Source organism: Capricornis sumatraensis, chromosome 5, assembly GCF_032405125.1.
Source record: "Capricornis sumatraensis isolate serow.1 chromosome 5, serow.2, whole genome shotgun sequence".
Taxonomy (NCBI): Eukaryota; Metazoa; Chordata; class Mammalia; order Artiodactyla; family Bovidae; genus Capricornis; species Capricornis sumatraensis.
Window position 1 is genome coordinate 107,521,897 of NC_091073.1, and position 16,280 is coordinate 107,538,176.

Consider the following 16,280-nt stretch of genomic DNA (forward strand, 5'->3'; position numbering starts at 1 on the left):
GTCACCCAACTGCTGTGTGACTTTCAGCCAGTGCCTGTGGCTTGTTTGGCAGAAGGAGACAAATACCATACTGTGGGGATTAAATCCATAACAACCATGACGTGCTCAGCACAACGAAAGTGTATTTGTTATTAATGTTCAAGCGACATTAAGGATCGATTATTTATTATCATTACACCACTTTGTAGCCTAAAATTTTTACAACATGTCACAAATTTTCAACCAGTTTCACCTCTGTGATCTCATTTGAGGAATCTACCAGAGTACCTATGTGAACAAATAAGGAAGGTTCCAGCCCAAAGCATCTGTGATCCTGGTTTTCAACTAGGAAACAGAGAATCTCCAAATCTGCTTTCAAAAAATAGTTTCAATTTATAATAAGGAAATGCTAACTGACTTGCCTTGGGTCACAGAGAGTTATTAGTAGAGTTAGGATTAAAACCTAGGTCTCTCATATTAATCTGCATTACAAAGAGACAATAATAATAATAAGTTTCCCCAGACTCCCCCTGTGTCTAAATTTCTTCTTGGAACTGTAAGCTAGATAGTTAGGAGGGTAATTCACCTGGGGATCATTCGGAATATTACTGATGTATTCTAATGACTTGAGGCATCTAACTCACTGCCAGGGAGGGAATTATCAGAGATGTGTCTCTTTTGTGAACAACATTAACATGGATCATGATAACAGCAGTGATAATAAAGAAAGAATTACCTGGGCAAGCAGACCTGGCTGGATCTGAAGAGGCTGGGCTCCTGGGGCTTGAGTGACGATGGGAACGGCATTTTCCATTCGCACAGAGTAGCCAGCGTGTTTAGAGGGAGAGGCCTGCAATCCTAGAGCAGACGAGGGGTGACGGGGAGGAGGGCTGAGTAACTGGGAAGCGCTGGATGAGGAGACCTTCCTAGCCCGCTGTCAGCCCTCAGCCTCCCTTTGCACTAGTCCCCACCAGACACTGCCTGGTCCCTTGGAAGTCTTCCCTGCCTCAGTTTTTAACTTTAAAAAAAGTTTGTGTTTTTTCCTTTGGCCATGCCACATGGCTTGTTGGGATCTTAGTTTGCTGACCAGGGATAGAACCCAGGCCTTCATCAGTGGAGGTGTGGAGTCCTACCCACTGAAACTCCAGGGAATTCCCTCTAACTTAGGAAAAAAAAAAAAACCAAAATGACCTTTTTGAATGTTTTCAAAGACTCAGTCAAATTAAGGAGTCTTTAAAGCCAAAAGTGGAACAGTTATGCTGACAAATTACAGCAGGAAAACAGCTGCCTTTGTCATGAAGATACATCTGACTGGGTCAAAGCCAGGGAGAGAGGGTAAGGCTGCTGGAACAGAACTTACTGAAACTGAACCACACAGACTCACACCAGGGGGTTTTCGGAACCAAATTCTCGAGTTTTCAAGGTAAACTCTAACGACGTACCCGGTCAACTCTTGCTTAGAATTTTCAGGAGAAGAGTGCCGGGGTGCCTGGCCAGAGGTGGGGGGCACTGGCCAGGAAGTACTTTTCAGGGAGGTTTATACCCTTCACAAGAACGGGGACTAGTGCGCTGTCAGAGGTTGGCAGTGTGCTATAGATAATGCACACAGAGGCTATTCCACAGGAGGCAACGCGAGGGCTGACATCAGCATAACAATGGGAGCGCGCACAATGTGCTGATTTACAGATGGTGGCTGAGCCAGGACAAAACCGCTGGCAGGTGGTGCGAATAACAAGGAACGGACTTGATGCAGAAGCCTACGTCCATTGTTTCTAGGTTGGCTGCCACAGGATGGGGGCCCTCAAGTTCAGTGATGCCAGGGCTCTCGCGGAAAGAAACAAAGAGGGCTTTAGCAGGACAGAAATGCATGAGGCCAGCACCGCAGAGGCGGTCCTGGTGGAAGCAGGTGTGAGGCTGGGTCCACTCTGCCTTACCTTGGAAGCCAGGTGGACACACGATGAGCGCTTGCTGGAAGGGGTCGGGCCGGGCGCAGATCTGGGCGGCTCCCGTCTGCAGGGGCATGCTCCGCTGGGCCACCGCAGCCATGGATGCCGCTGAGGGCTGGCAGAGTGCAGATTGGTAGTTTAGTATGGAGGCCTCGGGATTGGCTAGGGAAAGAGTGGCACTGGTGGAGGTGGGAGCCTAAAGGAATGGTGGGGATTAGACAAAAATAAACACAAATAAAACATGAGGGAGATGGCATGCTGGGAGACACGGATCTAAATCAAATAAATGAACTCAAAGAAGAGCAAACGAATGAATGAAAACCACGAGCCAAAAAAAAACAAAAGCGAAAACGGGAGTGGAAATACAGTTGGAAAGACTTAGGGGAAAGCAGGCACCTGCAGCCCAGGACACAGAATCACCTTTGATGCTTAGATTCGGGCCTGTTCTTAATATTTTCAGGGCCTGTTCCTAATACTTGCAGGGCCTGCAAGTGCACACGGGATGCCTGCATGTCAAGTCTATACTGCAAAGTTAAGGACTGGCTAGAAAGAATTATGATCTGTCCTCCCACTCAGACATAAACACTTTCATAACTACCTGGAAGGCTTTGGTTTGAGTCTGAATCTGGATTCCTTGGCTTGGGCCCTGGAATATGGAGCCAAGTGCCTGCCTGCCTTCTCTCCAGGCCCCAGCTCTGTCCCACAACCGGAAGGCCTTTGGGTGCAGGTATTTGGACTTGGTCTTTACTGGGGAGGATGAAACTAGGAAGTGGCTCCTCAAGGCCCCAGGTCTCAGATTCCCGGAGCTTGACACGGAAGGAAACACACGCACTTGGGGAGGGCCTGGGCAGCAAGCCCTTCTGCTCAGGTCTAAGGGTAGCACTTTCACAGATGCCCTTAGATGTTCACAGAGCACAGTTACTGCGAAGAAATAACACTACAGAAATGGAGATGGAGGGGGACGTGCTGAGGCTGGGGCTGCTTGTTGGAATTCGGTGCATTCTCGTGCTGGCATTCAGAAACTAAGGTTAAAGGGCAAGGAGAAGATGCCAGGGCGTCAAGAGAACTTGAGATGGGTTAAGTTAAATGGAGATGGGTTAGACAGACACTGAAGTTATGTCCTCTCTCCTTTCTTTTTCAGAAAGAGAGAGCATTTGAGGCTGAACTTCCATGTGAAGCAAGGCCATGGAAGGAAAAGGAATTCTACATTGGGAATTCTCCAGTTTCACCCCATCTTAGTCTTCATGCTGATCCTTTAGTAAGATAGGTGGAGTAACCCATGGCTTCAATTTCAACCTTGTTTATGAGAGATTTTGCTACTAGAGGCTACAAGGACTAAGAAAGTAAAAAGGGCAAGAGCCACAAGGCTACTGGGAAACATACAAAATTAGGACCTTAGGAAAGGTAGGCATATATGTCAGATTTGATGAAAAGGATAAAGTCTCATTTTACATGTCTTTTATACTTACATTTTATGCTGAATTTCAGTGCAAAGCATAGAATTTGTTTGAAAGTAATCACCAAATTAGGTACTGCCCATGTTTAGATTTTAAGATATTATTGTAACAACAACTGTCTGTTTGCGCAGCATCACACAGTCAGCCTCCAGGCAGTGTAACTGGGAATGCATGTGTGGCACATGTAGGCCAGCATCTCTTGTCACTATTTTTTATTGAAGTGTAGTTGATTTATAATGTTGTGTTATGTATATATATTCTAACAAAAGGAGACTCTAGTGAAAGGAATAACTATGATTTTCCTATTCCCTTCCATCATAGGTTACTAAATGGTACTAAATACAGCTCCCTGTGCGGCACGGTAGGTCCTTGCTGTTCATCTATTTTATACATAGTCATTTGCATGGGGCCAGCATTTTGTGTTGTTACCAACGGCATGACTTGTGTTTCCTTTCTGTTCTCTCTGCAGCCTCACCTCTCCCGGAGGCTCCCCTCAGACACCACTAGCCGCTTGCCCTCTACACACCAGAGTCCACACACTCCCTCATCTTCCTGCCTCCTGGCTTCCCTCCTTGGGGCACTAGCAGCAGTCTCCTTCAGGTTCCCACACAGGTGCTCAGTGGCTCCCCCTTCTGGCCAGCCACTGGTCTTGCTGCTCCTTCCTTCCAAATGTCCCCAGAACACTCTCCCTCTTTTTAATCACTACTTCCTTTGCTAAGGCCTTCTGTTCTGGAGCCTGGGACCTGTAAGGCCTTGACTAGTGATGTTCTGGCCTCCACTTCTTTTCTAATTCTTCTTGGGCACAGAGGCTAGAACATTCTTTCCAAATGACTACTTTTGTGTGATACCACCTCTGCTCACAAGTCTCCGGTTGCTGCCTAACGAACACTGTGTACACATCTTAGGCTGGCCCTCCTTCCAATCACAGTTAGGCCCAACTTCCCATCTCAATGTATTTTCTACCCTCCCTGCTCAGGGCACTAGCCAGATGGCCTGCTCACTCTGCTGGGACTCTGATGACGAAGAGCAGAATCACAGTGGTTATTCTGTCCAGGAGTTCACCTGACTGGCGGTGGCTGCCTTAGCCTGAGGACTGAGCTAGGCGCTGGGTGGGAATGTTTATCACACGGGACTCCAGGCCTTAGAGAAATGAACTCTTTCGGCTGAGAACGGAAAGGACACCAGTGGCCTCCGGGGGGCAGCAGATTCTAGGAGGCCTCTCCTAGAGGGTAGGCAGAGTGGGAGAGGAACAGGCTGGGAAGGAACGCTGGGCCTTAGCAACCAAACGTGCCGGGAATGGCCTGGGAAGCAGGGTCAGTGACTCTTCATGAGAGAAGGGGACCTGTCAAAAGAGTGGATGGCCAGGCAGAGTACTCACACTGGAACATATATGCTCTTCTGCTATCGAGGGGTGTGGTGTGTGTGTGTGCGTACACAGGTGTGTTGTCATCATTAAAGACTGATACTGAAGAAAATCTAGGGACACTTTCTTTGGGGAAACTGGTAGGTAGGAATAAAAGTTAAAGTCTCTTAGATACCAGAGGCTGCCTGAGCGAGGCCTTGGAGACTCTTCATACAGTACACATTTCCTGGGTGTCATCCATATTTCCAGCAGTATATTAGGTGCTAGATTCCGCAAATTTTCTGCAAGAGGTTTGAAAGCTGTGGGTCCTCTTTTGGTTCTCACTGCTGGGATTCTGGTGTCATGACTTGGCAAAGGGCAGGTTTTGTCTGTGTTGAAAGGAGATCATGTGGACCCAGCAGTGTGGACACAAGGAGTGGGGGCCTGAGCTGGATGACCGCTAGCATCCATCCCTTCCAGTTCTAGAATTCTCCATCAGGCGGATGTCAGACACGAGAGGATCCCAGCATCTCCTTTACCTTATTCTCACAGCAGGACAAGAAAGCAGTAGGAGGTACCATCTCAGAAATAACTCTCTTAGTGAGTCATTTCTGGGACCTTTCAAGCGGCTAGGAGTTAATACAAAGAATGCCTGAGGATCTCAAAGGAAATAACGATGAAGACAAACACCTTCTTGCAGAGTTGAATGTGACAGTAGAGGGATTTTGTCTGTTGTATGCGATATGGAGTTCTGTCTCCTGACTCAGCTTGGTGGGAAAACAGAATCCCTGACCTTTGCTGCATCAGCCCCGTGTCTGCCTTCCCCTCTGGCCCCTCCTCACCTGGTTGTGGACAGTGTTCAGCTGGTTGTTGAAGGTCATGGTCAGGTTGGTGGATGTGCTGGGGGCCACATGCGTGATGAAAGGGGTTTTGCTCTGGTTCACCGTGTCATACATGTTTACCCGACGCTTGCAAATCTCCATGTTCTGGAAACATGATTTGACGCTGTTCATGCAAAAGGCAGAGACAAAGGTGTCAGGGAAAAAGAGTAACATGGAATTACAGGAGAGAAAATGGAGAGAGAAAAAGAGAAGAGAGTTAATCTAATAAATGAAAGCACTGAGACACTTCACTTTGGGTCTCAGGTTCCTGGATTTTTCAGGCAGTGTCTGCATTTGCAAGAGTTGGTGATATTTACAGGAATTCCACCCCCACCCCCCCGCCGCCCCCTCCCACCCCGAACCTTCTCACTGCCGCCTCCTCATCCTGGGTGGGTAACAGTTCTCCACCAACACAACAGACCTCTTGGCTCTCACTGCATTTCCTCCTGCTGCTGATCTGCCTCCCAATTTCCACAGCTCATTCTTGGCTTTCAAAGTGGTTTCTGGCCCATAAATAAACATGTAAGTTCTCTGATTGGGACTGGTCAGCAATGGATGACCTGCCGCCATCTTCCTTGCCCACACCCTTTCCAGCTAACCCAGGGCACCAGCGCCATCTAGGGGCCAGCCAAAGAATAGCCAACCTGGTGTCAGGACCTATTCGCACTCTTGCTCCTCCCTGGATTGTGCATGGATGGAGAATAATGATTTTAACAACTAATAACAGCGGTGAAGCTTACCGACAGCGTGTCTGTTCGCAAGCCCTCTTTCCCTCAGTCCTACAACAACCACGAGGGGAAGACAGACAACAGTTGCCCCTATTTTGCGAGTAAGGATAAAGCGAAGGGATAGGTAATTTGCCAAGATCAAGAGCTGCTTAATGGTGGTCTTCACATAGACACATACATTCTCTTTAACTTCCTTCATTCTTCGTTTCTTTTTTTCTGATTCTTACCCAGTTCCATAAAATTCTCTCTCTTTTTCTTCTTCCATTGCATTTTTGAATCAAAACAAAACTCTTAATTATGAAATTCAAGTATAAAAGTGTTGTGGACACCAGCATCAAGGGCAAAGAAAGCCATAATAAGTGGCCTTGACCAAGTGTTTGAAAACCCACCACGGGATCTTCAATTGTTTGTACATTGTTTCTCATTCACGTCTCCGCCTCCCAGGTGGCGTCGAGGTAAAGAATCTGCCTGCCAGTGCCGGCGACGCGGGTTTGATCCCTGGGTCGGGAAGACACCCGGGAGTAGGAAATGGCAACCATTCCAGCATTCTTGCCTGGAACATTCCATGGACAGAGGAGCCTGGTGGACTACAGTCCATGGCGTCTGAAAGAGTCAGACCCAACTGAGCACACGTGCCACGCCATTCACTTCTGGGCCGCCTTCTAATTAAACTCACTTTTTCCTCAAATGCTAATATTTAGGATAGCAAGATCCCATTTAAATTTCCATTTAAAATACTTATTTTAATTATAAGTAGTGTAGTAACAATAAAATCCAACCATTTTAAGATGACAGCTGCATACTGTACTATGGGTAAGCTAGATTCTGGGCCAAGCAGGTGCTTGCGGGCTATCCCAAAACATCCTCTCCATGAAAGATTTTCTGAACTGACCTACACATTCTTTTTGAGTTAATCATGACTGACACTGGCCACTCAATGCACACTAAGTACACAGTGACTGCCTGATGACCTAGAGAGAAGGTCTCCGGTGACTAAGAGCTAAAAACACTAATGCTAGCAACGCCAACACGTTTTGAGCATCGACTCAGTACCAAACCTACTGTTAAGTGCTTTCACATGGAGGCTGAAAGAATAAAACAATGGATTTTGTGTTCTTCTGGACTGTATTTAATGCATCAGTGGTTTTTCGACAATTCAACACAAAGCTTTCAGACTCAGAATTCTCTAACTGAAACGATCTGAGTTTTTAGTTTCAGAGGAAAGTACTTTCACACTGGGTTAATGTTGAGAATGGTTTTTAAGGAATTCGAGCACCAGAATCTTGGCATGGAGAAACGAGTGGAGTCTCTTTCATCTGATAATCTAGATGTTGGGGCAGCCCTGGCCCAGCTGCAGGGGTGGGCTGGAGGTTTCTTCTGGCCCCAGACTTCTTCATGGTCTGCCCAGCAGATTCTAGGGTTACTTGGGGATCAGGCCTACTTTGTGCTCCAAAACCCTTCTTTCCTTCTGAGGCCTATTTTCTGAAATCTAAGCTGTCAGTGCTTCCCCTAGTTCCACACCAGGTCCTGAGTTAGGAGCCAGCTGATGCCCATGGTTTCCGTGCTGGGTCTTCACCCACAGTGAAACAGCCTGATTTGCTTCCATGCAGAACCAAAAGACCACACCCTGAGGTCATTCAGCCAAGACTCAAACTTTATGCATGTGACTGCCTCACTGACAGTGCCGGTGGCTTTCCAGGTGGCTCAGTGGTAAAGAATCCACCCGCTGCTGCAGGAGATGCAGTAGGTGTGGGTTCGATCCCTGGGTCCTGTGCAGAAGGAAGTGGCAGCCCACTCCAGTATTCTCGCCTGGGAAACTTCTTGGACAGAGGAGCCTGGTGGGTAGCAGTCCATTGGGTCGCAAAACAGTTGGACACAGCTGGGCATGCACGAGTGTCTCACAGTGCACCTGGCTACCAGGAACCCGCTAACGAGCACCCCTCCATCTCCTATCCACAGCTGTTTCTCAGCCATCCCACTTCACTCCTGATGACACGAAGACTGATTTTATGGGGGCCCTATGCAGTAAATCACCAAGTCTGCCTTCTGTGGTTCAGACTGGCACCCCTTGACTTACCCCTCCCATACCCAGAAACAGGACAAATCCCGTAATGAGAGTTTGCAAGGGATGGGTCCCAGTTCCTTCTCTGTACTCGAGGCTGGTTGTTGCAAGCATGCTTCTAAAGTAGAGGCACTATCTGGTTGTTGCAATACAATCTGACTTGCTCAACAACAGCTAGTAAGGAACAGACTGAAAAGAGAGGAAGCACCACTAGTGATGGGTGCCACACCCTCATTTCTCGTATGCTGCTGAGGGTCAAATCCAGCCTTGAGACTTGACCTGATCTGATTCTGGCTATAGCGGGGCTCATGGGAGACCCGTGGCTGTCTCAGCTGGGCTCTTTCCATGTATCCCTCTCTCTCCTGATGCCACCTGAAATCTGCTGCTTTCTTGAGCACCCTGCTTCTCCCTGCAGACACCCAGGGAGAGGGCTGTTTATTCTTTCATGTCCTAAGTGCCTCAGAGGTTGACGTGATCTCTCTCTTGACTCTGTTTATAGGCTGAAATGTGCCCCTCAGATTCACATATTAAAGTTCTAACCCCTTAGTACTTAAGAATGGGACTGAATTTGGAGATAGGATCTTTAAAGAGGTGGAATGAGGTCATTAGGGCAGGCCCTGACCCAATTCCTTAGGAGGAGGAGGAAATCGGGACACAGAGAGCGTAGAGGAAGACCACAGGAAGACTCGGGCAGAAGACGGCCATGCGTAAGCCGTGGAGAGAGGCCACAGAAAAGCCAGCTCTGCCGGACACCTAGCTCGTGGGCTTCTAGAATCAGAAAATGAGTGTCTGCTGTTTGTAGCACTCAGCCACTCAGTGGTGCTTTGTGTATGGCACCTCCTCAAACTAATCCTCCCTTCTCTTCTCTCCCCCTCAAGCACGAAGGCCGGGCCACTAGCTCAGTCCTGCCCACCTGGGAGACTTCGAAAAGTGAAAAAGTGCAAGTGTTAGTTGCTCAGTTGTGTCTGACTCTTTATGACCCCATAGACTGTAGCCCACCAGGCTTCTCTGTCCACAGAATTCTCTAGGCAAGAACACTGGGAGTGGGTTGTCATTCCCTTCTCCTGGGGATCTTCCTGACCCAGGGACTGAACCCGAGTTGCCTGCATTGCGGGCAGATTCTTTACTGTCTGAGCCACCAGGAAGCCCTTTGGAGGTCACCCTGATTCCTGGTCAGACTCCCTGGCTCCTTAGTTCCTTCTTATCTCCAGGGACCTGTTAATTCCAGCCACCCCATTCCCTGGACTGTCAAGCCTGAAATCGTGCCATTTCCACAACCACAGATTCAAGCATCCCACCTCCTAGGCACACTTTCCACCCCTCTGGCTAGTTCAACTATTACTGTACTAAGTGTTCTCTGAGCTGATCAGACCACTCAGTCTCTATGGACCCCTCCCAGCTTCACTTCCTTTTTCTTTTAGCTAAGACTTGCATAGCCATGTAATCTCTTACTTACTACCAGGCACTTCCCATCAGCCTCTTAAGATGCTCAAGTCTCTTTCATATGAAAAGAAACCCCCTCCTTGGGCCTTCCTGAGTCACCCCTCTATTTTGTCCCTCCCCTTTCACAGCCTTCCTTCCTGAAAGGGTACCATCTATTTCTTCACCTCTCAATCTTTCAACCTGCTAAACTGGTTTCTGCTTCTACCATCCACAGAAACAGCTCTCCATAAGTTACCAGCAACCTCCAAGTTGCTAGATCTGATGGGCATTTTTTCCAAGCTTATTTGACTTGATTGAGCGACAGCAGACCGATCTTTGTTTAACACAACTCCAATCAGCCATTCCCCGGCCATCAATCCTTTAATGACTTCCCATTACTCTTAGGAGAAAGAGCGAAATCAATAACACGGAAGCCCTGCCACTGGCTTATCCTGAGGTCTCATCTCTCCCTGTCCCCGGGTGCTTGATCTTGCCCGTGCTGGGGTCTCCACCTGGCAAGGCCCCTTCCACTCTCACTGGCCTTTCCACCAAGCGGCTCCCTCTCCTTGGGCGGTCACATCCGTGGGTCATCCACGCCCTGCCTCCAGCAAGGTCCTCTTGTTGCATGCTCTGCTCGCCCTTCGTATCCCCTGAGAACAGCCTGGTTATTTGGGGATCTTTGGTTCAGTGCCTTCCTCTCTCCTGTAGGGGCTTCCCTGGTGCTCAGCTGGTAAAAAACCTGCGGGCAATGTGGGAAACCCCAGTTTGATTCCTGGGTTGGGAAGATCACCTGGAGAAGGGATAGGCTACCCACTCCAGTATGCTTGGGCTCCCCTAGTGGCTCAGCTGGTAAAGAATCCACCTGTAATGCGGGAGACCTGGGTTTGATCCCTGGGCTGGGAAGGTCCCCTGGAGAAGGGAATGGGTATCCACTCTAGTATTCTGGCCTGGCGAATTCCATGGACTATTACAGTTGCAGAGTCAGACACGACTAAGCAGCTTTCACTTTCACTTTCCACTTTCTCTCCTATAGACTCTAAACTCCAGTGGGCAGGGTGCCCATCTGCTCTGCTCCCCACTGCCTCCAGCCCCTGGCCCAGCCCAGTGAATGAATGAATGAATGAACAAACCAACAGATCCCAATCCACACGGGACCAAGTCCACGCATGACCTCTGGCTTGCACATGGCTCTGCATCACAGAAGCTGCCATTCTGAGCACCTCCCTTCGTGCAGACACCCCAGGTCTGGTCCACCCGGCCTCATGCCCTCTCATGCCCCACTGTTCCCTTTTTGGTGTTAAGAAAACTTCAGCCCAGGGTCCCAGTGTGGCTGCTGACTATTTTTATAAATACTGTTTTAGTGGAACACAGCTTCCCTTGTCGGTTTCTGTAATGTCTACAGCTGCTTTCAACTCTAATGGCAGAGCTGAGTTGTTGTGACAGAGACCATACGGCTACAAAGCCTGATTTTTTTTTTTTTTTTTTTGGGCCTCGAGGCATGTGGGATCTTGGTTCCCCAACCAGGGATCAAACCGGCACTCCTTGCATTGAAAGGAGTTCAGAGTCTTGAACACTGGACCCACCAGGGAAGTCCTACAAAGCCTGAAATATGCACTACCGGGGGCTTTAAAGAAAAAGCCTGCCGACCCCTGGGATGAAGCAACGACCAGGACACCTACTGTGTGCTGTGGGGAAAGTCGAGTAAGTGTGTCATGGTGACGAAGGGGTGGTTCAGGGTCTCGATTGGAGTGATTCTCTTATCGGCGTCTATGGTCAGCATCTTCTTCAGCAGGTCGATGAACTCTCGCCGGTCGGCCTTCTCCACCAACATGTCGCTCCCTTCCAGATCTGTCGTCATGTTCACCTGCAAGCAAGTGGGGACAAGTCACCGAGATTCCGCTGGGCCTCCCTCGCCCCATCCCTCCGTTCTGTGCTCTGCAGCTCCAACCTAATCTCTTGGTCACCCCTTCCCAGCCCCCAGAAGGCTGTGTCTGCCCCGTTGGGGGCGCTGCCACGGGTCATCACTGCCCGCAGGTCACGGCTGTTCTCTCTGCAGGAGAGGCCGGGGGAGGCTGCTCAGGGAAGAGGGAGGCCCCTGTGGGCACCTGCACAGATATGAATGTGCGGGCGCAGCTGGCTCCTGCTTTCATCAGTTAGGCTGAAATGCACCTTGCATCATGCCTCACTGAAAAGAACCATATGATGAAAAGAATTCTGGAGACTGCGCTTGAGACAATGTGAACGTACTGAATGGCACACTTAGAGTTGTACCATTTTAGGCTACACATATTTCCCCATGGTTAAAAAACAATAATTACAACCAAGCAGTAAAAAATAAGATGCAAAAAGGTTTATTTCTTTAACCTTCCAACAGAGGTATTGGGGTCTGCTTCCCACACCTAGCAGCTCCTGAGCCAGGGTCTGAGTTATTTGAATCCCTGGGTTCACTGGGACCACCTCTGGCGAAGGCAGGCAGGATATCTGAACACAAGATTTTTCTTCCAAGAGCAAGCCTATACGGCGTGTGAGTGTGCTCAGTTGTGTCCGACTCTCTCTGACCCTGTGGACTGTAGCCCACCAGGCTCCTCTGTCCGTGGGATTTCCCAGCAAGAATACTGGAGCAGGTTTCCATTTCCTTCTCCAGGGGCTCTTCCTGACCTAGGAATCGAACTTGTGTCTCCTGCATCAGCAGGCAGATTCTTTACCACTGTACTGCCTGGGAAACCTATACTAGCATGACCTTTAAAAGCTTGTTTTGTGGTGCTTTCTGCCCCCCAGCCCCAAGACATGTACTGGAAAGCAATTTCAGTTTTCTCAGAAAATCAAAGCTTCTAATCAATTGACAAGTATACTTTACTTGGAGTCATGAGTTTTGGTTACACTTATCTTCAGTAAGAAGTGTGTTAAGTGTTCATTGGTCTGGAGCTGTGTTTCTCATTGCTTTGAAGAAAAACTCACTTTGGGTTGCCCTGATTTTAGACTAGGTTTTATTCTAAAAATAGCTGGTGTTCTAGAATTCTCTCTGGACACAAAGATGACCTGAGAGAGACTGACTGCATTGCGTTGTGTGCTCACAAAAGATGGATGTCCTGGTCCCTGGTACCCAGGAATGGGACCTAATTTGGAAACAGAGTCTCAGCAGATGTACCCAAGTTAAAGTCACAGTGAAGTAGGGTGGGCCATACAGCCAATGACTGGTGTCTTTGTAAGAGAAAGAAGGGAGATTTTGGACCCAGAGAAAAGAGGGAACACAGAGAACACAGAGAAAAGAAGGCCACATGAATGAGACAGAGATTGGGGGATGCAGATACAAGTCAAGGGGGCCACCAGAAACTAGAACAGCCTGGGCCAGTTTCTTCCTAGAGCTGGTAGAGGGGACATGGCCTGCTGGTACTGTGATCTCAAACTTCCAGCCTCCAGCATTGCAAGAGAATAAACGCTGTTGTCTTAAGTCACCAGTTTATGGCCCCTTGTTAAAGTGGCACTAGAGAACTCATCATGGTACTCAAATGAACTAATGGGCTTGAATTCTTCTCATGAAGACATCAGTCAGATTGGCCAGTGCTATTTTACAATTGAGAGCCAGTAAACTGAAGCTGTTTAAAGAGCTGGTGTAAGGTCTTAAAAATGTTCCACACCCCCACTGGTATACTTCCTAAGGCCAACATATCATTGTTTAAGGTCAAAGTCAGCCACCGCATTGGAGTCAAGTGGATTTCTACCCTCCATCCTCTGTTAATTACTCCTGCAGAAGTGTTGTTGTGCTTGGCTCTGAAAGGGCTAACGTTGTATACTCACCCATGGAGCTTACCTGGGCCATGTCATCTAAACAGTTGAAAATGTACTTCCTTGCTTCTTTCGACTTAATCCCCGTCTCTGCTTCATGGTCATCTGGTGTCTGGTCAAGAGAGGCACCGGGCCATTGGTCATATGAATTATTTCCTAGTCATTGTGACTCAAACCCGCCAACCTCTGCTTCTCCCCCTGAGGATCTTTTCCCACCTTTGAGAGAGGAGACAGGATTCTTAAAGTGACCTGCCCAGAATGCCTTCCTCTCCTCCTGCTCCACACTTAGGTCATCCCTCCGCCTTCCTCCCTTCCCATGAACACTGTTGGGGGGCCAGCTCTGAGTCAGATCTGGAGGATCCCCAGAAGGCAATATATGCCACAACCCCAAGAACCATGTTCTCCCCTAAGTTTAAGGGATGTGGTTAGGTTTCATATGTGGAAAAGCAGAAGCCTTTGGTCCACACATTGTAAAATTTTAATTTATCAAACTCTTATACATAGAGCTCTCCCTATGTGTCAGACACTACTTTTTAAAAATTATTCATCTATTTAACTATGTATTTATTTTTGGCTGTATTGGGTCCTTGCTGCATGCAGACTTTCTCCAATTGTGGCCACAGGGGGTTTCTCATTGTGGTGGCTTTTCTTATTGTGGAGCATGGGCTATAGGGCACGTGGGCTTCAGTAGTTGGGCGGCACAGGCTTAGCTGCCCCTCTGCATGTGCAGCCTTCCTGGAACAGGGATCAAACCCAAGTCTCCAGCATTGGCAGGCAGATTCTCAACCATTGGACTGCAAGGGAAGTCCCCAGGTACTGTTCCAAAGCACGTGAACTCAAGTAATGCCCTTCACAACCAATTTAGGGAGGCCGATTACCAGCTCATCTTCCAGAGGGGCAAAGAAGGGCAGAAAGCTTGAGGAGCTTGCCAAGGTCACGTGACTGCTGGCTCTGGAGTCTGTTCGATAGTCCCCTCTGCTTGGGTCCAGGGGACACACGTCCAGTTCCTGAACTGGCCTCAGTCTAGGAAGCTGCTGTTTCCAATGACTATGGGGTTTTGGACTTATTCATGGATCAGGTAATTGATCCTCCAAGACTCACTCAAGGACAGCACACCTGGAGCTGCTAAGATCCAGGCTTCGATGAGGGAACAGCTGGCCAAGAAGGCCTGAATCTCCTAACTAAGACACAGTAATGGCCAGCCTCAGCCTCCTCCTGCCAGGACTCTTTTTCACTGGACCTGACCTTGAGCCGCTCACCCTCAACAGCTGCCAAACGCCAGCCTCCCATCAGGAGCCTCAGAGGCCTGCTCAGCTGCCAGATCTCTTTTCTAAATCTTTTGCCATCACTGACCACGCATTATCTCTAAATGTATTACAGTTTGGCTGTGGTTTCTGTTAAAAAAATACCCACCTACACTCTTGCAAAAAAAAACACAACACCTAAAATGAACACAAAACACACTTAAGAGGTATATTATTTTCTCCTTCCCAGGAAAAAAAAAAAACAACAACATTAATTTTAATTACTAGGCACAGATCAAAGTGAAAACAAAGTATGTTTCCGTTAAAGTCAAGCCGCCCGAGTTTACGGTGTGCAGTGAGGCGCTCGCTACACCACCTGCCGGTGGGGCCAGCAGACCCCTCCCGGAGCCTTCAGATACTGTGTAGCTGCCTGCAAGGCTCTCTGCATCCTTCAGGGCCTGGCTTAAACGCTCCTCCTCGATCCTCTGCCATAGCAGGAATCAAGGCTCCCTCCTCCAGGCTCCCACACTCTGTTCCTGCCGGAAACGGTGCTGGCCATGGGGAGGGGGCAGGGCTATCACACAGGTTCAGTTTCCCTCTGCACTGGGAGCTCCTTAAGGGTGGGGGACTGTTCACTTCTTTCATTTCTCTATCCAGCAGCCAACCAGGCAGGTCGTCCAGGTTTACTGGATGAAATTGAGGGAGTTTAGCAATCAGAGCTTGAGGTGCAAAGGCAGTAGGTCAAGCAAAGCGGTGCTTTCTGAACATTCAAAAATCCATCCACCATGTATTATCCACAGTCGCGACCCCGCCACGGCCAAATCAGAGTCAGAGCCAGGACCCATGTGCCTCGGTTAAAGGCTCCTGGCGAATGGGGGCACTTTTCGTGGGGACCTTCTTCCCCATAAGCTGGGTGTTGGTGAGGAATGAGGCGGGCGCTCTTCCTACCTTCAGCCTCCACAGAGGATACGGCGAGTCTGTGTCCCGGTTGAAAAACCTAGTTGTCTTTGTCCCCGCGCTTAATAAATATTCTGCTGGCAAACCCTGTGTTTGTGAAATATACCGGATCTGCAAGGAAAGATGGGAATGAGGTCAGGGCTTTTCCTGTCACCATACATGTGGTATACTAACAGCTCTAGTGTCTCAGAGAAAAACGACAATTTTATAGGGACAGAATGAAGTAATCAAAGGAAAAGGGAAAAGGAAGCACAAAGAAAGAAAAGCCAGGCGATCCTCAATTGTAAACTTGGATACTGGTACTTGAAGGGATAACACAGGTAAGATGCTTCAATAAAGGTTGTGGCTAAATTAAAAAAAAAAAAAGTGACTGAAGGGAAGGAAGGTTTGGGAGACAGTATCACACCTCAGAGCCCCACCCCATGTCAGGTTATGGATGGGGTGCCCATCCAGACAAATGAAGAGAGCTGGCTGAG

General features: G+C 48.6%; 1 protein-coding gene across 1 annotated transcript in view; it reads right to left on the minus strand.

Moving 5' to 3' along the window:
• Positions 1-16,280, minus strand: part of HIPK2 (homeodomain interacting protein kinase 2) — a 193,872-nt gene that overhangs the window by 39,334 nt on the left and 138,258 nt on the right. The window contains exons 4-9 of the mRNA XM_068973409.1: positions 15,796-15,915; positions 13,629-13,715; positions 11,497-11,681; positions 5,567-5,729; positions 1,914-2,121; positions 716-837 (exon numbers count right to left, since the gene is read on the minus strand). Coding sequence (XP_068829510.1) covers positions 716-837; positions 1,914-2,121; positions 5,567-5,729; positions 11,497-11,681; positions 13,629-13,715; positions 15,796-15,915 — 885 coding nt within the window. The remainder of the gene's footprint in view (positions 1-715; positions 838-1,913; positions 2,122-5,566; positions 5,730-11,496; positions 11,682-13,628; positions 13,716-15,795; positions 15,916-16,280) is intronic.